General features: G+C 38.6%; 1 protein-coding gene across 3 annotated transcripts in view; it reads left to right on the forward strand.

Moving 5' to 3' along the window:
• Positions 1-27,743, forward strand: part of kalrna (kalirin RhoGEF kinase a) — an 88,619-nt gene that overhangs the window by 19,265 nt on the left and 41,611 nt on the right. For all 3 annotated transcript variants that reach the window (XR_003596278.1, XM_028023686.1, XM_028023687.1), the window contains exons 24-26: positions 993-1,095; positions 19,874-19,952; positions 20,038-20,205. Coding sequence is in view for 2 of the 3 variants with exons in the window: in XM_028023686.1 (XP_027879487.1) it covers positions 993-1,095; positions 19,874-19,952; positions 20,038-20,205 (350 nt within the window). In the remaining variant the exon portion in view is untranslated. The remainder of the gene's footprint in view (positions 1-992; positions 1,096-19,873; positions 19,953-20,037; positions 20,206-27,743) is intronic.

Consider the following 27,743-nt stretch of genomic DNA (forward strand, 5'->3'; position numbering starts at 1 on the left):
CATTTCCACCTGAGTGACAATGAATAAATGTTTTTGTCCTTACCATGTTATAAAAATATTTAAAAAACAACAATGAAAATCATTATTATTGGATTATAAAAAAGCAGAATCATAGTTTGGAAAATCAACTTTAAAATGGACTTTACTTTTTCTACTTAATGCAGCGATGGTCATCACAAACTGCGTTTCCATTCACCATAAAATTGTGCAAACTGAAAGTACAAAAATAAATGTTCTTGATGGAAGCATACCAATTTGGGAAAAGCTCTCGCTTTGATAAAATGTTTTTGTTTGTTCAGACGTATCAAAGTTTCCATATTTTCCAAAACTGCAATGGAAACACTTTTTTGCATCACATGAGTCATGTGATCAACAACAGGATCTTACTAATGGTAGGAAAGACAAAGATGACATGAAAGCAGTTGGAGGATGATGGTGTGGCACGGTTTTTAATCTCTTATCATGTGAACAGACTTGTGTGATGGAAACACCATAATTATGAAATTGTGTTTTTTCAATATTGGCGTAATATTGACAAAGTTTTGGGCACATTTGTAATGAAAATTCAGCTACTGTCAGACACTTAAGGCATAGTGGGTAAGGGCTGATGACATGGGTGCCCTGCAGCCAACCATGAACCAAAGCATTCTAGAGTCTATATTGTTAACTATTAATATTGTTAATAGTTAACAATATTAATAATTTTTGTTAATAAATATTGACACATTATAGCCTCAATTCACACCTTACAGGGTCATATGATTTATGCATGTATCCAAAGACTAACACCTGCAGAACTGAAAGATGTTCCTCCTGTTTTCCATTCTGATAATCTCAGTAATGATAATCTGAGTATGAGAATTGGATTATTGTTGTGATAATAGCAAATAATAGGTTAAGTCTAATACATAGTGAACAGATCCTCTGTAATGTGACCTTCTGAAGCCACAGACCTTTAATCCTAACACTTCTGTATGTTTGGCCTCATTCAGGGAAGGAGGGGAAGATGGAGACAGTCAGGGAGACGGCAGCAGCCAACCAGATACCATCTCCATCGCCTCCAGGACATCCCAGAACACCATAGACAGTGACAAGGTAGGAAGCCCAATCTGAGCATGTGCGTAAGGAGTCGTCTGACGAAGGCTGGCTCTGTAACGAGCTGTTGACCTGCAGCTGGGCCTGCACTACAGGGTCTCCTGACCAGCTACCATGAGCTGCAGCAGGGGCAGAGTGTGTGTCTGTGCTAACAGGACTGTCTGTGCATGGCAGCACAGTGGCTGGGCTCTGGGAGCCGCATGTTTCAAAAGTAGTGAGTAATGTGAATATGAAGAGCGATGAAGACTCTATTCAGGTTGTGTTCCGGTGTGTGTGCCGCTGACGCTGCGTGCCAACCAGCCGCCCACTTCCAAGTAAGAGGTGCATATTGCTGCATTTACACAGTGTGTGCTCAACTTTAATGTAACTAATTTAATCCTTTAAAATTGTTTTGGAATAAAATGTAAAACTTGTTTTGTAGTAAAGCTATATATAATTTTTGAAGGTATTTTAAAAAATCTGAATAATTTGTAATTAGTCTTGAGCTATTTAACAAGGTGTCAACATCCATAAACTGACCAAACGGGTTGTTTGGTCAGTTACCCCAGAACTTTTTCAGGATTTGAAACAGGGCCCTGACCTCTTCTTACTATTACTACCACACACACACACACACAGTCACACACAGTCACTGTGGAGTTCTGCTATAATGTGGCCTTTTCACAGTGCAACCCCACGCCTACACACTGTCTTTCGTAAAATTTCAGCAGCCTCCAAGCTGGCATACACACACACACAAAAAATGGTCCCAGCAGTGCAGCTTGTGTTTTTACTCTCTGTGTCTCAGTTTACAACTGTTCCTTCTGTCCATTTCTACTAAATGGTATTTAGGTCTAATTTGTAGCATGAGACAACTTTCCTCATTGTTGGTGTTTTTATTCGGTAGACGAGTTCATAATAATGGAACTCGTCTACCCCTCTTCCCAGTAGAATAAGGAATTTCTCTTCCACTTTGTGTGGGTGTGTTGTTACTTTACTTTGCTTTATTTTTCTGTGGATTTGGAAAATTCCATCTTCCTATTCTTGGATCCACCTCCGATGTTTTCCTGAAAACCAATTTTGTTCTGAACTTTGTTTACAGAGTTCCTGTTTGATTTTTGCCACCGCAGTCAAAGCTCTGTTTGTAGATGGGTTGTGGTGATACAGTTGTGACCTCTGTTCACTAGCACTACATGCATGATGCTGACTTACTGTTTGGAATTGGTGGAATGGGAACATTTAAAGCTCCTACTATGTTTTATGCATATGCTCTCAATGACCCTATCATTGGGATTTTCTAATGTCGAATTTGAATAATATTTTCAGGTAAAGATGTAAAGTTTTTGAACTGCATCTTTAATTTTGACCTATGACCTAAGACCTATGTTAGTTTTACCTGTGGTTAACTTTCTCATTGAGTTGTGATGCTTTTGTTTTGAAGGGACAATTTCCTGTTTCACTATCAGCACAAAGACAACTTAACAACAATCAAAGGACAGAAGATAAATTGTAACAGAGCTTCTAATATGTATATTATTTGCATCAGCCTTGATAAAGACCAAAGGTATTTTGGCCTAAGTACTTATGATGTACATAAGTATTTGTTTTAAATAATGTGTGATTTAAACTGTGAATCTGATTAAATATATATCAAAACTAAAGTTAATTTGCATTGTAAAGGTCATTTTAAATTAAAATGAATCAGTAATTAATTTTATGCTAAGTACTTTAGCGTATGCTACAACTAGTGGCTTTACTTGAAACAACACTTTGCAATAGTCAATTAAAAGCCTTTCTGTCCAACTTGGATGAATAGAGTCCAGGTCAGAGATGATATCGTTGGTATTTTTTTTTTTTTAATTAATTGATTTTAGTTACCTCTGTGAAGTTCTCTGAGTGTACAATCTACACATCTGCACCATGTGGTCAGATTTGTGTAATCTGTTGAAATTCCTTCAGATTTTTTTCCGTCTCCATTTAAAACAAAACAAAACAAAAACTGTCGGATGAAAAATATTTTGTTAATTTGACCCCTGCTGTGTCTAAGGCCAGTCTGCCTCTTATGTAGTGTTAGTACTTTAATGTGATTGCACTCTTCTGTTTAGCATAATATGATTTAATAGGCATCTGAATAACTCATCAGTAGCTAAAAAAGACAAATATCTTGTTAATTAAATGTAAAATAAAAATTATATGAAAATATGTTTTGACTGATAAAAAATGTTTGGGTGAAGGAGGTAGTAAACCTCTTGCTATTTTAGTTTGGGACCTCAAAAAGAACGAGTAGCATTATTTGTATTTGAATGGCTGGTGAGGGTCAGAGACCCAACAGGTGGTGCCGCTGCATGGCAGCCTCTCCTCTGTCAGACTGCCCCAGGCCAGCTGTGACTACTATCCAGTTGCTTGCCTCCAGTAGCTTGCCTACATCAGCATGCAGATCTGTGTGTGAATGGCTGAAAGTAATTCACACACTTTGTCCAAAGGACACCAAAGTCCTTTGGACTTGACAAAGTGTTGTACAGGCCCTTGATGTCTTTGAGGCTGGATACTTTGTTTGATTTCTGTTGTTCTTGTCTGTTTTCCTTAATTCCCATAAGGATCAGTTCTCTGTGAGTCCAGACCGTCGCTACTGTTCTGGACTTTCACCCAATCTACATCTCCCTCTTTCCCAGTTTATGTTTTTGTCGCCTCTCTCAGGCTGCCTGCACATGAACATTGAGGTTCTGCTTTCAGAAACATTCCTTGTGCTTTATGTTCTCTGGTTTCACTTCTCATCCCTCCTCCTATAAAAACAGCCCAGCATCGGCCCAGTCACATGTTCCACTGTCTGCCTTTCCAGGGTGTGTGTAGGGTGAAGCTACTGTTTCTGGTGGTTTTGGATGATGAATGTCTTGTATATGTTTTTCTCTTTTTATTTTTTCTCATCTCCTTCACTTATCCTTTTAGCTTAAGATTATAATAATAATACATTTTATGTGTAGGTGCCTTTCTTACAAAGATTAACATAAAAACAAGCATAATATTAAAATGCACAGTAAAATTAAGCTGATAGGTCTTTAACTGTACTGTCTACAACATTTTCTGAACAATCAGCACATTTTAATTTATGCGCCACTTAAACTGATACCTTTGATAGGATGGCTGATTTGATTAAGAGCAGTAAAGCAAAATCATGTCACTAGAGCAGTGATGTGGTGTGATTCATAAAATGAATCACACCACATAAAATGCATCACATTTTATGTGATTCATAAAATGAATCACACCACATGTCTGTAGTACTGAACGTGTCTGTTCAGCAGGACAGACACTGGGCAGAGAAATCATGGTAGATTCACTTGTTTGGCCTGTTGGTCTGGACTGTAGTAAGTCGACATTAAATCCCTGTTGGTGTACTCGCTGAACATGCTGTTTAAATCTGAGTCCATCTCAGACAATCCACTGCGGACACAAGCAGAACAGTGAAAGTACAGATGTGATATTTCAACTAGTAAGGAGCAAAATTTTAACTTGAGCTGTATGCTGGACTTCTTTGCTTAGCAACAGAAGTTTATGACGATGTTTTTGTTCTCACTCTGCAGAACACATAAACATGAGTTGTCTTTTGCCTCCAGCAAGTTGCACTAGCACCTAACATTAAGTAAGCTACCATTTTGCTGCATGTATGTAGTCTTTAATCGTCAGATTCATTATTAACAGCTTGTCGGATGTTTTAGGTTACTAAAACTGTGGCCGAGGGTTGTGCTATGTATCGCAGGACAACTAAAGGCTGGTATGTTCTCCACTAGAACAGAGGAATTAATTTTCCCCCAGAGCTAGAAGAGCAAAAAGACACCATTCTGCTCTTGCAGCCCCAGTTTGGTACTTCCTGCAACACCTTTTAGACACACTTTTGGGCAGAACATTTTTCTTGCATAGTGTTTAAAAATCAATATAGCTGCAATGGGAAGGAAATGGGAAAACTTCAAGAACTCTTGTTAAAGCTGCAGTATTTTTTTTAAATTTATTTGTCAATCATTCTTGTGTATGTACTGCTCACACCCTCCCTCACACAGACTATTTTATACAAGCTTAAGATAGTCCGTGTGGTGCAGCTATACTAACAAACCAACATTCAAGGAAAACTGTTTATCTGCCATCATCCATGGCCATGTCACCTGGCCTGAGCATCTACTGTAACCTCTGCTGTCAGGAAGCAGCTGTAGAGCAGCTGAGAGCAAGGGGACGGATTTGAGACGGATTTGAGCAGCACATACATGAGTGTAATTAACTGCACTAAGACTCTCCTTTTTGCTCTGTCTCTAACCTGGAGTGGGGAATTTCTGCAGATGGCAGTTGCACCACAGGGAGGTGGTAGGGGTTTTTTTTTTCACAAATTATCTATCTCACATTACACTGTTACAATGTCATGGCAGTGTTTTTATTTTTTATTTTTTATAAGAGTTACATACTGCAGCTTTAAATGAGAAATGCCCTGGCCAGAAAGAGAAGTTTGATCTTGCTACCTCAAGTAGAATAACTAATTTCTCTGTTCTTCCATGCTGTTTCGGCCTTGGTGTCATCCCAACAGTGAACTGAGGTACAATTTCCTTCAAAACTTCACAAAAACAATCTTAACCATTTAAGCACTACTCTGAATTACATTTTAAAGCTGATTGAAATAGTTTACAGTGTCCTCTCCACTCATAAACCACAACAGTGTGAGTGTTGGGTGCATTGTGTGTTTGGGTGACTGCCTGAGACGTCGCTTAATAAAGAGCAGCTGTTTAGTTCGTTACTGTTTTTATTGCCACTTGTAAAAAGAATACAAGGCGAACTGTGTCATTTCCTTCAGAAATTAGGCAGGTATACATTTGTTGGTTTGATATCCAGTAGTTGTTGGATTCCCTGTAAATACTTCTGAAATTAACCTGATTGATTCCAAAACTCCTAATGTCACCTTTATTAAAATCTTTCTCAGTGGCAATAGCTTTATTTCATTGGAAATCCAAATACTATCCTAACAATTTGCAGAGACAGAAGTTATTGATTTCAGTATTAATATAATGTCTTAATATACTGTATATTATATTAGTATAATATACATATATATGTTAATACACATGGACTAATCAGGATGACACATAAGATCTAAAGACAGACAGTGCTGTAGGTTCCTAAATAATGAAGCCATAAGCTTGACGCTCTCCGTCTTTCCCATTCGGTCCACTTGATGACGAAACGACAAGAAAAACAGCCTCTATCCTCTTGATAAAGTTAAACGGTTTACTTCAGAAATAAAAACGGTACAAATGTTACTTTTCTACAAAATAATAAAGAGTAAACAAGATGGTCTAAAGCAGGGGTCTCAAACTCCAGTCCTCGAGGGCCGCAGTCCTGCAACTTTTAGATGTGTCTCTGCTGCACCACACCTGAACAGAAAAAACTGATCTACACAAGGAGGAGGTCATTAAGTCATTTCATTCCAGTGTTTTGTACCTGTGGCACATCTAAAAACTGCAGGACTGCAGCCCTCGAGACGTGGAGTTTGAGACCCCTGGTCTAAAGAGAGAGGTCAAAAAACTGTGTGGCTCCACTCCAACTGGCCAACTAACTCTCCCTAGCCACACCCTAAAATCCTTAACTGCAATTAGATATGAAAATTTAAAAAAGGCTTTAGTATAGTCCAATATAAGAAATTTGTATGCATTGGAGATTTAACTAGTAATCATTTTTATCCAAATAAACAAATTATTATAAGAGATATAAACATAATTTATCCTAAAGGTCTGAATAAACAAAACTGAATTTAGGCTTCTACAAGTGCAAATACGTCTGTTGGAAGCTCATATGTTCCTGGGTGAGATAATAAAAAGCACAAAAAAATTCTCTCAAAATTCTATACAGCTTAGAAATTTATGTAATATTAAAATAGTAATATTAGTTGTATTTTTTCTATATATTAACAAAATGTTGATATATTTATATATAAATGTGGGAATGTGGTGCCCAAGCTGAAGAGGTTCTCTGTTCCTTTGACTTGCTAGTTCTGTGTTGACCCTTAAGAAGCCGACAAGGTCCAGCCAGACGGCAGTGCGGCCATGTATAGTGCAAACAAAAGATTAGTCTTGGAATTGTTGACACATCTGTCATAATCATTATGAAAATCTCTGCTGAAATGAACACATTTCAGACTCCAGCCACTGCTGACCTTCAGGTTAACCTAAAATACAGTAATGGTTCTTTACTTGTTAAAAATTATCATCATTCACAAAAATAAGTACAGAAAAACAACACAGTTCTCTCGGCATCCCATGAAAATGCTGCTACATTTGTTAAACTTTACAAAAGTCTTTCTATAAAAATGGAATGGATGAAATTGATTGGAGTCAAAATATCACAGTTTTCAAATCTGGAGGACAAACTTCAGATTTTGCTTTCTCTGTTTTAGAACATAAGCAGATGTTGATGCATAGTAAATCAGCAAAAAAATAAAGGGTGAGGTAAAAAACATAAAAACTAAAATTATTACTTTGCAATAATTTTTTATAGCTTTTTTTTTTTACCCATATGCCCCCTTACATTCTTATGTAGGTGTAATTCTGGGTGTTGTACCCTGTATATTGACTCCATTGCTGCTCTTCTCCAGGTAGACAAAAAGGAAGGCAGTTTATTTATTCATGAATCTGATTTCTGCGTGGTAATGTTTGGGTCGATCCTAAAGATAGACGTGGAATTGTTCAGCTCTTGTAAATGTCATTAAAAATAACTGTGTTATGAGAGTTTGTGACCTAAAGTTCTTTTTTTCCTTCCTTACTCTATCTGCTGATTTTAGCTGAAGCTTTAGTCAATTCACATTAACAAGTTGTTCAGTGTAAACATGATGAAGCTATAACCATGAAGGACTCACACCAACCACTGAGTTGGACTTTGCTGTACTTCAGCTCTGTGATTCTTTGCTGATGTTCTACCGCAGCCTTCACCTCCTCCGTATGACTGGATTCTCTTTCCTGTGACGTGTTCCAGTGTAATGAGGCGGCTGTGGCTCAGCCTGTGGTCTGCGTTATTTAAAGCATCGTTCCAGTGGCTGTAAGCTTGGCAGTCTTCATGGCTCCTCTGCCACCAGTACTGCACTCTGGATGCTTATTTAGCTCCTGCCTTTTTTATGAGCCACGCTCTATAAATCTTAGCCACTGTGTGGAACAGGAGCCCACCAGTGTCTGGACCACCGTAGTACAGGAAAAAAAATATGTATTTATGTAACGTTTTATTTTAAATGTACCATAACGAAAAAGCCTAAAAAAAATAAATTAAAACCCAATACCACTTGTATACCTTGTGTAAGTGGATGGGACATTCAAGACATCACTCATGAACGGCACAGTGTATCACTATGCAACGGGATTAAAACTTCCATCTTTATTTCCTTCAAACTTAGATGAAAAATCTGGAACGAATTTAAGTTTGGAATGTTGAAGTTTGGAAAAACTTCAACATTCCTGAAAAATAAGTTTGAAAATAGGGAATGATGTCATTGTTTTCATTGTTTTTACTGATTATTTGTGTGCTTGATGCAATTTTTTCAAATACAATGAAGTCTAAAGATTGGATTATGCAAATACTTACATACATCATAAAGTAATGAATGATGCAAGATCATAAACATGTAGTTGAAAGAATGACAGAGGACAGTGGCTGGTTTTCAGGTCTTTGCTGAGGTAAATAAGATCAGTGGATAACTTCAGCTTCAAGCTTCTGCCGATCACGTTCTCCCAACATGAAGGATATTGGAGCCGATTTATTAGTGCATCTCTAATTGAAAGGACTTTCTAAGGTCTTTAGACCTCAGTGAGCACTAGTGAGAATCATGATCTGCAAATGGAGAAGACGTAGAACAGTGATGGATTGTCTCAGGAGTGGACTCCTTCCAAAGTTACTTAAATCACATCACCAACTCACCCATGAGGTCAGAACAGAACCCAGAACACCTCAAACTCTGCAGATGTTAAAATCAATGAAGGTCGTTAATATTGATGCATCGTGACATAGCTGACCCCCAAAGCTGCTGTTCAGCTCCTGAACAGAAATGCATCTTGCACCTTCACAAACCCATGAGAGTCAATCAGCCCTCATGGACTGTCTTGTTTTAATTATTATTTTTTTGCTTCTTAAAGTAGAAAGACTTCGTGCAGGATGAATGCAACAAAAGCTATTTTCTGTAAGAATTTCTCCTGTACATAAGCGAGAACTGTTCTATAATTTGATGTTCCAGTGAGCTGTTTGGAAAAGAAAATGGCCTTTCTTGGTGCTGCAGCGTGCCGATTAGATTCTGCTACACAGGCAGCAATTGTTGACATGCATGTTCTCATGAATCAGATTCATTGAGCTCAAAGTGAAGCTGTACTGTAACCATCTGCTACTCGTATGACTTTTTTGCCCTTCCCATTTCCACACACACATATACTTATTTTGCTGTCAGTAGAAAGCGTTTTAGTGCCTTAGTCGCTTCTATGGAGTGGGAGAAATGTGAACACATTGACGCACATGTACACACAGCGAGTAGAATAGTGTCATCAAACACAAAGCAACGGCTGTTTGTTCAGGCTGAGGCAGAGGGTGCATGAGGGCGTGTTTGCGTGTGTGTGTGTGTGTGTGGCAGAGACAGAACGAAGAGAGCTGTCAGAGCGACAGAGAGGCGGAAGAGAAGAGGCCAACATGCCAAAGTGGATGAGCTTTAAGTTGTTCAAGGAGAGCAGCAGAGTGAGTACAAACTGCTGGACTGAACTCAAACTAAACAAACGAGCTGCTGCTGTTTTTTTCTGCTTTAATGTCAAACTGTTCTTCTGGGAGAAGCTGTATAGAAACTAAACTATGTTTAAATGATACAGCTGTGCATTCTGATTTTCTGTTTCCAGCAGGACTGGTCTCCTACAGGTAGAAACAGTTTTTAATGCTTTTTGTCTTGTAGGAAAGAACTTTAAGCTCCTCTTTCTTACACCAGTTGTTTGACCAGGCTGATCCACTGATGTACGCCTTGACAGTTTTTCCTCTCCTGAATGTGTCTCTAGTCCTCTTTGCACAGAGAGCATTCCACACAGTTTTTGACTTTTTCTGAAGATGACTTGCGGTTTTCACTTTTCTATTATTCTGCCGCAGTTGAGATTGTAAACGACGTTGAAATGACTGCATATCATTATTTTAGTTTTACGTTTTTATAGTAAAAGACATTTTAGGTTTCTTTTTGAGGTCCTTCCATGTCTATAATATTGAGTTTTCCATTTGCTTAAGTCCAGCTTTGCTATAGCACAGTAGATTAATACTTAAATTGTGTGGGTGTGTATGTGTGTAGGCAGCAGGCGGGCGGGCAGGCAGACAGGAAATAGGTCATTAGTTGAACTCAGACAAGATAAATGAAATGTGAGCATTGAGATGTCTGAATCTAAACCTGGTGGATGCTACAGAACAGATTCAAGTACAAACGTTGTTCCTTTTTCACTAACTTCAGTAAATGTCTTTTTCTAAGAACCCTAATGCTAGTTTTATTAGGATGATTTGAAATGTGCAAAATGTATACAGTCAGTATGTAAGAAGATGGAGCATCTCCAGTGCCTTGAACAGCTTTTTATACCCCTCAACCTACAAACTTCATTGTGTTTTGATTGTAGTTGAAGTGATATGCCAACACAAAGTGGCTTATAACTGTACTGAAAGGAAGAAAATACACGACTTTCAATCGTTTAAATAAATAAATAAACTCAAAGTGTGACATGTACTATGGTAAATGCCCTTTAATCTGATACACTTACAGAAAGTCTAGTGCAACCAGTTACCTTTAGTCTGGCCATTGCCTTCCTTGACAATTCTACTTTTCATCTCCCTTCATTGCTCCATTTGGGATTTCTATTTTTCTTTCAGCTGGGCTAATCAGTGAACAGAAGAATAAATTTTGAACGATGACATTAATTTTCTGCTCTGTTTTTGAATTGTTGTCAGCAAGTTGTTTCAGTAATAGCAGTGGAGGTAGTGAAGGAAGCCGTTCAGTCTGTGTTGGCCACAATATTGAGTAATTTAAAATTGGAGCAAGTACAGTGTATAAGACCTTTTGTCATTGGCAAATATGTCATAGCCCTACTCCCCAAGGGGCTGTTTACAGTGCACACAATGTCTAGTAAACTTCATTGAGCTGTCGTACGTCATTACCAAACATCCAATAGTTTCAAACTTCACCAGAGTTCATGCCTTAAGTTAACAATTACTCGAAGGTTCAAAATTAGTCGAAGGTTCAGAATCTCTGTATGAACCAAAGTGTAAAACAATTGACTGTTTTTTTAACTTCAAAAGTCATCTAATATATTCAGTCCATCCTCTTGAAATGGGAAACAATTGAAACATGGACATCCATCAGAAAGGATTGGCTCAGATGGAAGGATCTGTCAGCAGGACAGCTAGGAGTTGCAGGAAGAAAGTCACTGTTTAAAGAAAAGCTTCAAGAAGTCCTTTTTGCAGTGTAGGCCACAAAGCAGACATGTGGGAGAAGGAAGAGACCCCGAAGAATTGACTCTGGGTGACTCACCACAAATCCACACCTAATTTTAATGTTTTATTTTTTTTTGTCAGTTAAAAAAAACAACTTGAAAATAATTATTTTCCTCCCACTTCACAACTATGCAGTACTTTGTATGGGTCTAACTTATAAAACCCTAATGAATGCAGTGAAGCTTGAGCTTGTAATGTGAAAAGGTTCAAAGGTTATGAATACTTATCTAAGACCTGTATATAATCCATCAAGCTGCTGTTTCATTCACACTGCTAGCATGCTAGTGTTGTTTGACCTCAACACCTAGTTTCTGAAATATGAGTTTTAAAATCAATTCACAGATATTGTTGTATTGGTTTTCATATTTTCACATTTTGTTTGCTTTAAAAAAAAATCAGCCCTTTGACTCATACAGGAGAGGTGTGGAAACGTTTTTCTTCATGGATGTTTGTTTTATGTTTTTTTTATTCTACTTTTCACACAGTACAGAAACCTGGAAATAGTTTTGAATAGATTAATTTTCCTGAGCTGTGAAAGCTGTGAAAGCTGTACATTCATTCGGTGTTGGAACATGTACCCGGTCTCTCACCCCCATCTTATAAGCCATCACCTTCTTTACCTTGGTCTTTTTATTGTTTATGACATGCTTCTACCCAGGCTCCACCCCTGTATTGATGCTACTTGTTGCTTTCTGTCAAACAAGATGTGAGAATAAATGGATTCTTCTAGCAATAATAAATCACCTCATTAACTGGATTGAAATTTGTCCATGTCAGGACATGAAACCGATGCATTTAATACCCAGAACTTTGCACAGAAGCACACTCATCATGTTGATGTGTATAAGCACATCAATGTGAAGCGTTTTCTATTAAGATTTATATTACAAATGGTCTGTGTGATCAGCTGACTGTCAGATTTATAATGAAAACACATGAGAACTGTGGATCATCATGCTGAAATAAGAGAAGCTCAGTCGACTTCCGTGCCAAACCCTTTAGAGCACAGGTGTCAAACTCCAGTCCTCAAGGGCCGGTGTCCTGCAACTTTTAGTTGTGCCTTTGCTGCACCACACCTGAATGGAATAATTAGGTCATTAGCAAGGCTCTGGAGAACTGATCTACACAAGGAGGAGGTCATTTAGCCATTTCATTCCAGTGTTTTGTACCTGTGGCACTTATAAAAACTGCAGGACACCGGCCCTTGAGGACTGGAGTTTGACACCCCTGCTTTAGAGAGTCCGACCCTCAATGTGAAACACTTCATCAACCCTGCATAGTTCCACTCCACACGCCCTTTGGTTTTATGATGCTGCTTTAAAACTGATGTGCAATATTATCTAATCTGTGATATGTGGCAGATCAGAGGCGGTTTAGAGAGGGGCTCGTCTCTGCAGGTTGATAAGAGCTGAAACAGGCTTTAAAATTCAGAGTTATAGACACTCTAATCACGGCATCTCTGAATGTTTATTTCCACCATGCTGGTGTACATGTGACTGCAAACACATGGAGGGAAAAGTAAAGCTGCTGGCATGTTGGCACTGTTTGTTCTTGGTTCTATACTGACTTCACCCCAACAGGTCCAATATGGAGCTGTAGACAATCAGCTTAACTCAGTTCACCACTGAAATGTCCAAACAGAACCTGGTGATTGGATGTACAGTATATTTTCACTTCAGTACCTGGGGGGATTGTTCCATGCCTTTCTGTCCAGTTTTAAAATGTATGATGAACATCCAAATGTAGGCATGTTTTACATTCAACATCTTTGTATATGACTTACCTAGATGGCTGTTCTTAGCATCATTGACATGGTATTACATCTTAAATGAATCAACTTGGAGCTTTAATTGCTTTAGTAGACTGTCACTCTTCATGCTTTGTGATTTTGGTTATCCGAAGTCGGTATACGAATGATGCCTCCAGAGAATGTAAAAATCCCACCATGTCGGTAAGTACAGTCAGTCCTGCTGGGTGTTGGTTCTTATTCCTCACATTGACTAGAAACCTGAAGCTGCTGGAGCACTGAATTATTCTCAGAAACTTCAAACAGTGCGAGCATGTGTGTGTGTTTGTGTGGGTTAGAGAGGTCATATGACAGCTGGTAGATGGTTTTTATTAACATTCACTAAAGCTCTTTGTTTTCATCTTTGGTGAACCTTGTTTTTCATATCTTCACTGTAATATAAGCCAATAATACTGATTTGATTTGGTAGAAACCTATTCAGTTAGCTGCGCTAATGTCAATTAGGATCCAGCTCATCTTGTGTCTAAATGCATACATACTTAATCAAATTCTGGCCCAAGTCTAATTCTTTGTGTCATTCAGGATCAGTGTAACTAAATTTGGTAAGTTGGTCTTTCTGGAATGCTTCTATTAAACTCTGAACCCAAACTGGGAGCAGGGTTTCCCAAGCCATAAGTTTATACTTGAGGAATTGAAATAGGCTCAAGGCCAAGGGTGTGAGTCCCACCGTCTGATTTAATCCCCCAGATGGTGGGATTAAATCAAATGGTATTGTCATTTTCAATAAGCAAATGTTAAAGTTCCAGTTCTACCGTCTGAGTCAAAAGGTAAGCATTCATGAGGATCCTGTGAATGTCTGGGATGCCCTAAGCAACTGCTTAGTTGGCGCATACTTTAGGTCATCTTTGAATGTGACCAGCATTACACATTCAGTTCGAAGATCCATTGATTTGACTGAAGTGCAAAACATTTATTTTTAATTTTTTTGTGCTTGCCTTTTTAAAAAATGTTAGAATATAGTTGTGTGTTTGGGTATTGTCAACAGTGTCTACCAACAACATACACCATAATTGCCTAATAATCTTTTAACATTTTTTGATGCAAAAAAGCTCAGCTAATTATCTGGGGGAAACACTGAGGAGCATCTTCCAGTAAGTAGGAATCTCTGTCTCAAGAACATAACGTCCTGCACAAACTTGGGAGTTAAATAAAAACAAACTAAACATTCTTGAACCAAAGGAGGTGTAGAGTAGAAATGAGTGTGAGACTGTTATCTAAAACTGATGTAGATTTGGACATGAAAATAATCACAAGATCCATGTCTGACATATAAAACCATGTGTAGTGTTGATAGATGTGGAAGATGGTGACCTCAGTAAATTGAAGACCACTCTCCACTAATTCCTAGATTCAGTTGCCTCACCAACTGATGAATGAACGGAAGGTTAAAAATTACAACATTCTTTAAAGCTTTAGTGGCTGCACCACAACATAGGATTATTGGCTCAATAAATGGCACTAAGATAGGACACAGTTCCACATATCTTTGCAAAATCTTGAGTAATGATCATGTTTTAGATGCGATGGAGGAGTTTGGAGATTGGCCTGTAATTCTGCAGCAGTGATTTGTCCAGATTGTTCTTTTTATCAGTGGTTTGATAACTGGTGTTTTTAAGGCCTGGGGAAAAACACCTAATGAGAAGAATGAGTTTACTATTTGAATCAGAGCTGATGCAATGACAGGCTGAACTTCCTGGAGTGTTGCGGGTATGATATCAAGACAGCAATAAGAGGAGCTTAATTGATTTATATTTTCTTCTAAGCTTTTATAGTTGAGTACTTAAAATGTAATCTTTTTTTTGTTATGTTTGTGCCTAGCATTGATATTGGATTTACCGTAGTCTAGATGTGCAGTTTAATCTAATTAAAAAATATATTCTCAGCAGAAAAGTTGTCAAATTAATTGCAGGCTGTGTTAGAGTGGAGTTCGGGTCATTCAGTCACATGAGTCAGCTGTGGCATTATTGTTTTTCTTTGATTTCTGCAAAGAATGTTTCCCTTGCATGTGTCAGTGTTGAGTGATAGATTTCTTTATAGATTTCATAATAAACGTGATGTTGAGTTTTACACCATTCATGTTCGGCACTACGACAAATGTTTCTTGCAGATCTGCTTGCACACATCTCCATGGAAACTTGTTCCTGTCAGAAACGACCTTCACTTCAATGGAATCAATGATATCTAAAATTTTAGAATGGAAGTTATCTACTAGCACATTGATTGGGTAAGTGTAGCGGTGAGGTGAAAGAGTAAATATAATAAGTTTTTAGTTTTCATCTCACGTATCTTACCAGAGTTACTGACCTCATTTCAATGCATACTAAATGGGTTACAACCGAAAATTGTTTGAGATTAATAGGACATTAAGAAATCTTTACAACAAAAAACCTTTATTTTATGTTAAAGAAATTTTTAAAACATCATAATGAAAACAGAAGCTAAGTCTTAAGATATTGTAATAAATTCTTTGTCAAGAAAATACATATTTATCATGTTGAATACTACAAGTGTTTCTGTCCATCATTTCTTCAGACAAAAGTAAATTAAAACATCCAGATTTTGGGTAATATGTTTTCAAAAATTCACAAAATTTTATTAGGTCTGTTTACATCATATGAAGTTTTTTTTTTTTTTTTCTAAGGCCCATTCACCACACCAGAATAGCTATTAAAAATAAATTTCATCAGTAACTGATGTTATACAGGTTATCACTGTGCTGTCTTCTACTGAAGCATGTGACCATCACAAACTTTCATGTGCACACACGTTTGGAGTGCGCAGAGGAGGGTCATATGACAAGACGGCAGAGTGTAATCCCCACTCTCAAACAAAGCAGGCCGGTCTGAACAGTCTGAAAACATGGTGGAGGTGGAAGTCAGTCACAGTCCTGAAGCAGCAAGACATCTTCAATCTGCTTTAAAAGGCACTTACCGTAGTCTTAGACCAAAACCCAATGAAGTGGCACCATTGCAAAATACTGAAGAAATGCAATCTTTTAGCCCTTGACAATTTTCTAATTTTTTCTTTTTTAAAATTGTCTTTTATATGTATAGACAGTCTTGTCTCAGAGCTGGTGAGTAGAATGATTGTAAAAGCCAGTAGTGTAATTAGAATTGTAGTTAATGGAGACAGTAAACCTGAAAAATACAAAACATCATTTGGTCAATGTTCCTTCTCATTCAGAGGTCCTTCTGAAACAGTTTACCTTCAACTGTAAGGTAAATATTATAAATATTTATACATATAAATATATTTTGATTCCCAGGTGAAACAATGGCTACAACAAAAGCAAATATGTGAGTACTGACGTATACTAACATAGAGAATTAGCTTCCTCTAATAATCGTTTTTTTATTATTATTATTTCACATAATTTCTTTTAAATGCATAAATTATTTTTGTATTTTTTTTAATGTGAATTTTATTTTGTATGCCTGCTGTTTTGAACATCATTTTAAAGACGCAGCTCGAACAAAAATGTCTCTTAATTTCAAATAGCGCAGATTACATTTTACTTTTTTTGTCACATAAATTCAACGTAGTTGTGTGTGTGGGTGGCTGGGGGTGTACTAGCCTATCTGTCCAACAGGGGACAGTCATGTTGGGTGTGTGTGTGTGTGTGTGAGACAGAAAACAGTTGCTCTGGTTCTCATATGTAACATTATTTAACATGATGTCCTTGATGAAATAAACTTAAACTGAACTGAATGCAGCTGCAATGTCCTCAGACCTCACAGGTGATCTAAAAGCAACAAAGTTGTGGTGCTGGTTTGATTGTTAAATGCGAAAAGAACATCTGACACTTCTGGGTTTTCAGAGTTCATTACATGATAAAACCGGCTCTGAAGGCCATCTCCCAAAAAATTCCAAGATCAACATTTTTAGTTTCATAAACTCTGCTATGTTAGTTCTGATTGGTTCGTTTTTTACTTTTGTTCATAATGTCTTTGGTTGAGCCATTGATGTTGGGTTCTGAGGCTCTGGTTCTGGATGCTGTGCAGCTGGAAGGGTGTTTGGTCTTTTTTTTTAACTTGCAGGCATTTATGATAACTATGGCACTTGCTATTATTTTTGCAAGTGCAGCTGATTATCATCTCAAGCTCAAATATGTGAACTTTGACCCAAATCCCAGAGGATCTGATAAGGAGGCTTCTTGGATACAGAGCAGGACGGGTGAAGATCATATCCACGACTCCATCTCTCTGCCCGACTTTCTAACCAAACAGCCAGACAAAGCTTTAAAGGGGAGCAGTAAAAGTAAACGAGGTGGATTAGCAGAGCTTTGGTTGGACCCGGCTTTTGATTTGTTGCAAGACTGACATCCATCCTTCACCATCCACATCAACTTCTTGAAGGTACTTGGATGATATGAGTTAAGATGCTTAATTTTCCTTTGTGGTAAATAAAGTATTTTTGAAATGAATTCTGAAGTGCTCAGAAAATGTGTAGAAACAAAAATCCATCTATCCACCAATCCATGGCCTACTCCAACTCTAACCCTATCCATCTACAGTACATACCTACCTGAGAACTCTGGAAGTCTTATAAAAAATACTATCATCTATCAGTTCATCCAGCCAACCCTTCAACTGCTTATTCATTCATTTGTCCATCTGTATAGATGTCAACCTTTGTCCATTATTTCATGTCATGGAGTTGGTGGTGTTTAAGGCCAAATCACTGCAGTAAAATCTTTACTATGTTCAAATTGAACTTTTGTATTTCTTCTTTATATATAAGCTTCAAGTGAACAGAGACGGAACAGAAAATTGGATCCAAAACACATTTTGAAATTTGATATGAAAATGTGCAGGAACATTTTTGTGACCCGCAGCACATGGGCTGGATGGTTTGACTCAGAGCTGAACAGAACTGAGCTCTAATCAGCCAGAAGGACTGAAAACAACTGTCTGTGTGTATGTGTGTGTGTGGGGCCATCTGTCAGGTAGAAGTTCACCTGCACCTTTATAGAAACAACAGTCTTTGTTGCTAGGAGATCTTAAGCCCAGGTCACACTATAGTGTACACGCATACACTCACACACCACCTAACATTTTCCAAAACAGAGAAAATGGAGCAAATAGAGGAGGACGATTTGGCCTCAATTAAACCTTGCCACTACTTACACCTTCTAGCAGTTTGTTCCGTTTATTCATCCTGTTTGTCTGAAAGATGCTGGTGAATGTTTGCTGAAACATAAAGGGAAGAATTTGGAGAGATTTGATGTTGTTGTTCTGGAACATCTCCCATCTCAATCAGTTCTCCTGTAGTCAGATTTAAGCAGCTCTGCAGTCCTCACTGGTTGTTACATGACACATCTCTAATTAATTTGATTCACTGTCAGAAACCATATATTTAATATTTAAAGTATTATCAGGTAGTCAAATTGTGTGTGTGTGTTTTTTTTTTTTACAACAGTCCAAGTCTTATCGATAGGTGATAAAACAGTTTTGCTTTGTCTACACAGACTGATGAGTAAATGGTGGGATTTGTTGGATTTCATGTATCCAGGCCGACCGCCTGATCACTCCGTGTTAATGTAACTGGTGTGTAAATGCTAAGGGCTGGCATCTGTGTGTTTGTTGTTTTCCAGGTTAACGTGGCTAAAGACCAGCATACGTCAATGCCATGAAGCTGACACAGTAATGCATTATGAGGACTTTGAGTGCTTCAGCTTCCTTCTCCTGTTCTCAGGGGTAAACATTAACATGGGTTACAGAGGTCACAGTGAGCACATGCTAGTCCTTGGCTGTGTGCTGTTCTGTTGAAGAGTGGTTCCACAATTAGACTCATTAGACGTGAAAACCTTTTTACAAATTGATGGGCCTAAAGCCTTATTATATTTGGGTGGAATTGTTTTGGTCAGGTTGTTTGGTATGACATGTATTAAGATTGCAACTGTGTTTAATTTTACTTCTGCTCAAGTCACTACAAACTGCTGCACCAAGACAATCATTTAAAATCTATTTCAGTGAAACATTAAAATTTGAGCTTTAGGGGAGTTTACACAACAACAGCTCCTTAACTGTCATGAGGAAGCCAGACCCATTGCATAAGATGTAGGCATTTTGGAGGAGACAGTTAAGGGGTTAATAAAAAATTAAGTATACTTGAACAATACTGCTGACGTGCCAATCAACAACACTCCACCATGATAACCTTTTAATTTCTTCTTGTTCTATTGAATAAAAAATGGCTACCTCTATCAAATAATCTACATTATATCTTTTATGTCTTAAGTTGTTGCAGAATCTCTTCCTAAACAGTTTTACATTCAGTTTACAATGCAGACAACTTCTCAACACAAACTTCTCGTGCTTGGAGAAGAGCGACCCTCTGTTGTTGTGAAGCTGTTTCTGATTGTGTGTTAAGTTTCTAAACTCTGGATCTCTCTCCAGAGCAGGAATGTGGACAGTGCTGTCGGTGGAACAGGTGAATGCTCTGCAGGTTGTGATGTGTGGTTCTCTCTGTTTGCAGCTCTCTGGTGGGTGTGAGCTGACCGTGGTCCTCCAGGACTTCACAGCAGGATGCAGCACAGAGCTGTCCATCAGCACAGGTGAGACCCGCTCACACCTTCCTCTTAGGCATCAATTTCCAGTGACTTTGAAGTGAGACAACCTTCTCTATTGTGTCCACTGCAGGCCAGACTGTAGAGTTGTTGGAGCGGCCCACAGAGCGGCCCGGCTGGTGTCTTGTCCGGACCACCGAGCGCAGCCCGCCTCAGGAGGGACTGGTCCCCAGCTCGGCTCTCTGTGTCTCTCACTCTCGGTCCAGTGTTGAGATGGACTGCTTCTTCAGCTCAGGGAAAGGTAGGAACAGTTCCTCACCATTTATCAGGAGAGTCCTGCTCACAGTCTGCTAGCAGTGATGTTCAGAATGTGCAAAGCACCCTGCAACAACCTGATATGCATTATGTCAATGTTCTTTAGAGACAAAATCATTGCATAAAAAATATCTTATTTATATGAACACTACCTTTGGTTTGTCTTTTGGACAATCAACATTGAAGAACTGAGCTGTACTTTCTCCTACTGGTGGTTTGTTGAAAGTGCAGGTAATTTTTTATTTAGAATTTCCTGTTGCCTTAGCCTCTTTCAGCAGGATAAAACTCTTTTCCACAAAATAGAAATGGGTTGGCTTCTGAATTCTTCAACAAAATGAAATACCTATGCTATTGGAAGTGTTGCCCAAACAAATGCCACCCAATGAGACACATTCATAAATTTTGTAGGACTTTAAGGGTCTGCTTCTGACATTTTATTACTGGGGAGTGAACATTGTCTATCTACCACAATAGTTTCTATGATTGCCACTGTACACAGATGAAACGTGAGATTTGAGTTTTTTCTGTGGTCCTTCCTGTTGTATTGGCTATTTTTGTCCTGCAGAAGGTGCTATTGAGTTGTGTTGAATCCCATCATTACGTGTTCCAGTTAGAAGGCAGGGAAGCATCAGGACTCACATCACTTGGTTTCCTCCTGCGTCAATTAATCAATCAATCTAGTTGATTTGTATAGCACATTTTAGCAGGATAAAATAAGGCAGTGTTCTGTCTTAAAAAACAGAAAAGTAAAAATTTATAAAAACCAATTGAGAAACCAGAAACAAACAGTACAATTTGTCAAGTGCCATCATCGAAACCATCAACACACATCATTCAATATGTTGGTTAGTTTTTCATTTATTATGGTTCAAAATCAACTCTGAACAGGTGGGCTTTAATCTTGATTTAATGAAAATCAGTGTTTCAGCTGTTTTGCAGTTTTCTGAAAGCTTGTCCCAGATTTGTGATGCATAGAGGCTGAATGCTGCTTATCCGCGTTTGATTCTGGGGATGGAGAGCAGAACCAGAAGACCTGATTGGCCTGGAAGGTTGATACAACTCCAGCAGATCTCTAATATATTGTGGTGCTAAGCCGTTCAGTGATTCATAAACTAACAGTATCTTAAAGTCTATTCTCCAACAGTAGGGACTTTAGAACTAGGTGATATGTTCTATCTTCCTGGTTTTAGAGAGAACAAAAGCAGCAGCGTTCTGGATCAGCTGCAGTTGCCTGAATTATTTTTTAGGCAGACCTGAGAAGACACTGCTGCAGTGATCATTGCAACCAAAGATAAATGCATGGATGAGTTTATCTAGATCTTACTGAGACATTAGTCCTTTAATCATGGAAATATTATTTAGGTGATAGAAAGCAGACTTTGTCATACTGGCTGTGCTTCACAGAACCAATGTAAGGTTGTTGATGAAACTGACTGTTCCGTCCTCAGCTGTAATGATCAGGTTCATCCCTTGTCTTATCAGGACTTTATCAGACATGCAGTATTTCCGACTATGAACCAAGCTGCTCTTAACATTCTCCCTGCCAGGACCAGTTGTTTTTGTTGTTTAGCATACCTTGCTGTAGATGGGTTATGGGTTTAAAAGGTCAATATTTGACTTTGCAGGAGACTAAAACCTCTGACACCAACACAAGCATGCACACACACGGTAAGATCAACTGACTTACCTGCCACAGTCATGTTGGTTTTTGCTTTTGCCAATGACGTGGTTACCTTGTGTCAGTCGAGATGCGGGTGGAATAACAGCAGCCATTACGCTTAGAAAAGCTCACACACACTCTAATAGTGGTGAAATGTCTTATATTTGACCTCTGTGTTTACAACCATTCCATGACTAACTACATTGTAACACATTGTAAAGCAGTAACCTATCCTAAAAACCCAAACCAAAACTTTTTTCTATTCTCAGATATATGTGTGGATGTGTGTGTGTGTGTGTGTGTGTGTGTGTGTGTGTGTGTGTGTGTGTGTGTGTGTGTGTAGCTGGGCAGCAGGTGTCTTGTGACTGCTTCATAAAGTAGGTCTCCTTGTCCTCTCTGAGAGACTGTGAAACTCTAAAGTGAAGTGAAAGGAAGAATGAGACAGATTAAAAGGCATGTCTTTAATCCTCATTCTTCACATGCTCAGGCTGAAAAACTTCCATTTCTTTTAGCAGCTTTTCCACTACTGGAAAATATGAAATAAAGAGACAAGAAAATGTTTAAAATCTACAAAAAATTCTGCCTGCATTTATAATAGGAGCAAGAATAAAGCTGGATGCAATACAGCTGCACTTGTGTATGACAGTAGGGTTGGATTAGTCAAACTGGCTGACAGATGAAGTCAGTGTGGTTTGTAACTGTTGATGTTATTTGCCTGTCTGAGTTTTTGCCTCTCTTACCTTAGTCATGAGACTGCGGTAAGAAAAGCTGCAGTCCAAGCATTCACACCTAATGTCTGCCATTTCCTGCTGGGGAGCGTCATCAGAAGTTGAAGGTGAATAAAATGGGACACTGCAGTGAAACGGTGTTGCTGAAACTCTTTATCTAGGCTATATCCCCGTGTGTTTCCTAATCTGCTGCTGCGGAGCTCATCGGGATCTGCCCCCCCTGCTGGAGGACCAGCAGCTAGGCTGAAAACAGTCACCATTCAGTCTGCTGTAATCCAATACTCTGGTGCTGGTACTAATACGAGTGCACAGGAACTCAGAGCTGGGTAATTAGATACGCTTTTATTGAAGAGGGAAAAGTTAGTGGATTTAAAGAATTAATTCAGTGTGCTTGTACTGCTGTCATGGCAGGTTGTTGTTCCTTCTGATTCTGGATCTGCTGGAAGTGCTTTCTGTTAACAGAGTTGTTTTTCTGCACTGTCTCTCCTTGCTTAGTCTGGACAGAGGACTGCAGCAAAGTGATAATTCAGCTTTCTGGTATCATCATTGACACTCCCTTTATATTGCTTTATTGTCCTTAAAGAGGTTTACTTTAATTTTATGTCAGACAAGTACTTCTTGTTGGAATGAAAACTATTATAAATCTAAATCTGCAAGCATCATTATTTATGTTGGACCTAACTGTAAATGGCTTGGAACCTGACTGATTTTATTGGATTCAAATAAATTTTAATATACATTTGCATTAAATTTGTTTCTGTATTAGAAAAGATCTTTACTCTTCAGGTTTGAATTTTTTTTTGGGAGGGGGGCTGCAGGAGTATCAGACTATCTGGTTCTTTTATAACCAAAGCAAGAGTTGTCTTGTTACAATGTGAAGCTTGCTCCTGGTGCATGTTAAACTCCGTCTGGCTGCCCCTGGTCCCTGATGCTTCTTGTGGTGTTCAAGAACACAATGTCAAGGCAGTGTGTGAAGAGGTGGCTGTCTGCTTTGTGAACCTCATGTTGGGGATTTGCATATAATGTGACTTTGTTGTGGTCTTCTGTCCACAACTTTCAGTGTGCACTGGGGTGTTAGCAGCAAAATGTAAACCTAAAAAAGTTGCGCCGACCCCTCAGGGTTTTGAGCAAGTTTCTGCTCAAAATGGAAGTCTCTGTGTCTTGTTCACGAGTTGCGGCAGGAAGGAGCAGGAGACAGATTGGGGCTTTGTCTGCTGTAATATGGGCTTTGCCCAAGCCTGATGTGGTGATGAGCAATCTGATTCAAAAAGCAAAGCTCTTGATTTTTATGGTCACGAGGCATGGATCATAAGCACATAAACAAGGTTCTGGATACAAGCAACTAAAATAAGCTTCATCTCTTGGTTAGCTGTTCTCCCTGTTAGAGATGGGTGTGAAGCTTGAAGTAGAACTGCTGTCTCTCTGCATCAAAAGGGCTCTGCAGAGGCTCATAAACCCATAATTTACTGGAGGAATTATCTATCCTCACTAGCCTGGAAGTACCTTAACATTCCAGAGAGGGTTGAATTGGGTCTGAATTTTATTCATGGACCTGTTAAGCTCGGGTCCACGAATGGACAATACTATTGACAAATTGGACTAATTTTGTCATATTTCCTGTTATAAATTGGTGTCATAAACTATGGTGAATTTTAAAATTGTCTTAACTAACTTTATGATGAACTAGTTAAAATAGTTTTATGGTGCTACTCTGACAAACAGTTTAAATTTAGAGAATAAGAACTTTCAATCACGATGAAATTCAAATCAGTGGAGTCAGAGTAATCAGATTTTATCATTTTATCAATGCTTTACTGACCAACATGGTATAGTATAGTAAACATGCTTTCCTCTGACCCAGACAAGCAGGCTGGTCTGTTAATACCAAGCACAAAGCAGAAGACATTGGCTTAATATATTATTTGACTTAATACATCCTAACAGCCAGATTGCAGGGACATTGTTTGTGAATCCATTAGACTGCGTTAGATCTACTGTTAGGAGTCCTTGTTTGAGTCTTACTTGTATTCAGAACTATTTTAGAACTCCTACCACTAGGTTGCTGATAGGACCTACTTTTTCCAAAGCACAGCGTCAGCAGTATGGCTCTGTTTGTGGAGAAACATGTCTATTCCCCTTTACTGTGACTACAGGGATGACAGTAAATAGTAAGTTGTCTGAACTTGAATAGCTCTTTATCAAGTCCAGTAAACTCCAAAGCGCTTCACACTACATTCAGAGATTCAGATTGTAGCCACAGCTGCCCTGGGGCAGTCTGACAGAAGCTAACCTTCCATGGACTGGTGCCAACTGTTGGGCCTTCTGACCACCAGCAGACCACATTAGCTTAGTTTCCATTACAAAATGTGTACAAATATTCTGCTGATGTTGAAAAATCAAAATTTCACAGTTACAGTGTTTTCATTAAATACCAAATTAAATTAAAATCAGACATGAATAAGCTTTAACACAATAATTGATTAAAAGCTATGTCAGTGATGGATGTAAACATTTATTCATAATTCAACCATGGTGCTGGCTGTCATCATCATTGGAACAACTCACCGAGGAAGCAGATTCCAGTCAAACATTCTAAATCATTTAAAATTATTCATGGACATGATTAAATGTCTTGAGACAATCATAAGAGTTGCACACAATTTATCAATGTTCCTGAGGGTGGTCTTTTACTAAAAGGCGTACTTGTGGTCTGAATGTGTACATGGCCCATATCTGATACATTATCTGATTAGACACAAATTAATGATTCTTCAACAATATATTGTAGACTTTGAACATCCAACCCTGCATTAGAACAGACATTAACAGGTGGCTGTAGTTTTGAGGTTTGTCTTTTCTATGTCCAAGAAAAAAAAAGTCTTTGTTTTAAAGTAAAAACAGAAATATCTGCTAGCATTTATTTATTTGTTTATAAACATTCCCATTAGATGAAGTAGAGCTTCAGGTTTTCTTACTTGGGTTCAGCAGAATTATATTTACATCAAAGAAAAAAATCTATACATCTACCTCTACCAAACCAAAAACAGAGATATTTACAATTCCCCTTTATGCAAACTATTATTTCTACATTATGTAAAATTATACATCCATCTATACATCCAATTTTGACGCCCAAACTAAGTGTTTCTCTATTACCAACACAATAGTTCTAAGCCCAACATTAGCCGTCTACAGTCAGAGTAGGCAGCTTATTAGTAAGCTAGTTGTAGGTTAGTGGAGCCATCACTGTAAATAATGTATGTAGAGGTTGAAGAGCAAGGTTTATTAAGGTGATCACGATGTCCTCTAGTAAATACTTTTGGGTCAAAAGTATAGGTAAAAGTATGGCATGGATTTAGTAAAATTCCAGTGCCAGCTACTGATCATTTGTCAACTGGCGCTGACACTTGCATTAGCTTTGGAGAGCCTGGAAACTCGCATACCTCTGGTGGCAATTAGCCTTGAATAGGCTAGCTTTAGCCCTGGACAGGCTGCCATTAGCATAAGATAGGATGGTCCACCAGCGGGTGACCAACCTAGACACGCTAGTCTCCAGCCTCTCCAGTGGTAACACAAGTGAATAGTCTCCTTCTCGTTTGTTGGCCACTCAGTTACTGGTGCTAGTCATTAATCAGCTCATTAGCTAGCTTCGGAATGGATATTGCCTCACGCAATGAGGAAGTAGCCATTGCTGGGTGAGCAATAGTCTTTATTATGGCACTAAAAACAACATAGAAGGGGGTTGATTGGTGCTTATATAGACCTGTTGCTGTGCTTTAACTATTGCTTTATAATAGTTCAGAGGAAGGACTAGTGTCTTTATGATATATTGGCTAAATACACTAGTATTTGAATTTTCTAAATGAACAAGCTGATAAACAAGTGTGTATGCCCTAGTCTACAATTTAGCCTTGTTATCATATGGTTAAAATGAGAAAATATGGAAGATTTAAAGAATGTGACTCGTATTATCACTAAAAAAATGCTTTCTTTTTTTCCAAGTGTTAGATCTGTCAAAGCAGACTCAGCTAACTCCTTCCTCTCGCTTGAGCATCAGTTATTTTTATGCTAATGCAAAAACCTACTTCAAGAGAGCAGGAGAACTTTTTCTAAAGATCTGGGGGTTTTGCATCCATTTGAAATATGCATAGGTTTATTTTATATGAGAAGATACCATTTTAAACTGTCCCTATAGTCAACCTAAAAAACAAAGGTCACAACAGATATTATGTAAATCTTGAATTGGCCCTATTGCTTGGATTCAAGAGATCCTGGTGGAGTTCAGCTGTCACAGTTAAAAAGGAAACATTTCTGTTTCTGAGCTCTGAGGTATTTCCTACCTTTTGATAGAGTTTCTACAGCTAACATAGAAACAGTGTGAGGGCAGAGATCTTCAACAAAAAGGATAAACCAGGGAAGTTCTGAGAAGAGGAGATTTATGGAAACCACACACAGTGTTTTAACTGCAGTCCCTGCTCTACACACACAGAGAGAAGGCCTCTACAGTAATTAACAGTGACTTCTGTTCCAGAGAAGTGAAGTGTGTCTGAGACAGTGGGACGGAGCAGGGAGGGAGGGGCAGAAAGGTTTCAGGCTCCTCCTCCAGCCTCAGCTGGTATCTCTTGCTCTCTCTGGATCACAGCAGTGTGGAGTGGACATTCCTGCCGTGCACACACACCTCTAATCAACCCAAACTAGTCGGAGTTTATGTGTGTGTGTGTAGTTGTGAGGAGAAAGGTGTGTATGTAGGATGTGTGCTTAAGGATGAAGCAGGCCCAGCGTTGCTGTGGATGGTTCCTGGACCGCTGCTGCTGCTGCTGCTCAGGTGGGACAAGAGGAATCTGTGTGTTGGCATGTCTCTGTATTTAAAGTTTATTTCTTGTGTGTGAGGATTGGGGTACAGAACAGGTTTCTAAGAAAGCTTTAAGCTTGATAATGTGTGTGTAACAGTGACTGAATGAAGCGATCAAACTGATGAAACTGTTTTCTTCTTCTATAAATAGCCATCGCTCCAGTGAAGAGAAATTTGAATGGAAAATGTGTTAAACGAGAAGCTGTGTCACGCAGACGCAACATAGGCAGACACTTTCAGTTATTGGAGAATCAGATGTTGCATTGAGCAATCTGTTTTCCTGC

The sequence above is a fragment of the Xiphophorus couchianus genome, chromosome 7 (assembly GCF_001444195.1).
Source record: "Xiphophorus couchianus chromosome 7, X_couchianus-1.0, whole genome shotgun sequence".
Classification (NCBI taxonomy): domain Eukaryota; kingdom Metazoa; phylum Chordata; class Actinopteri; order Cyprinodontiformes; family Poeciliidae; genus Xiphophorus; species Xiphophorus couchianus.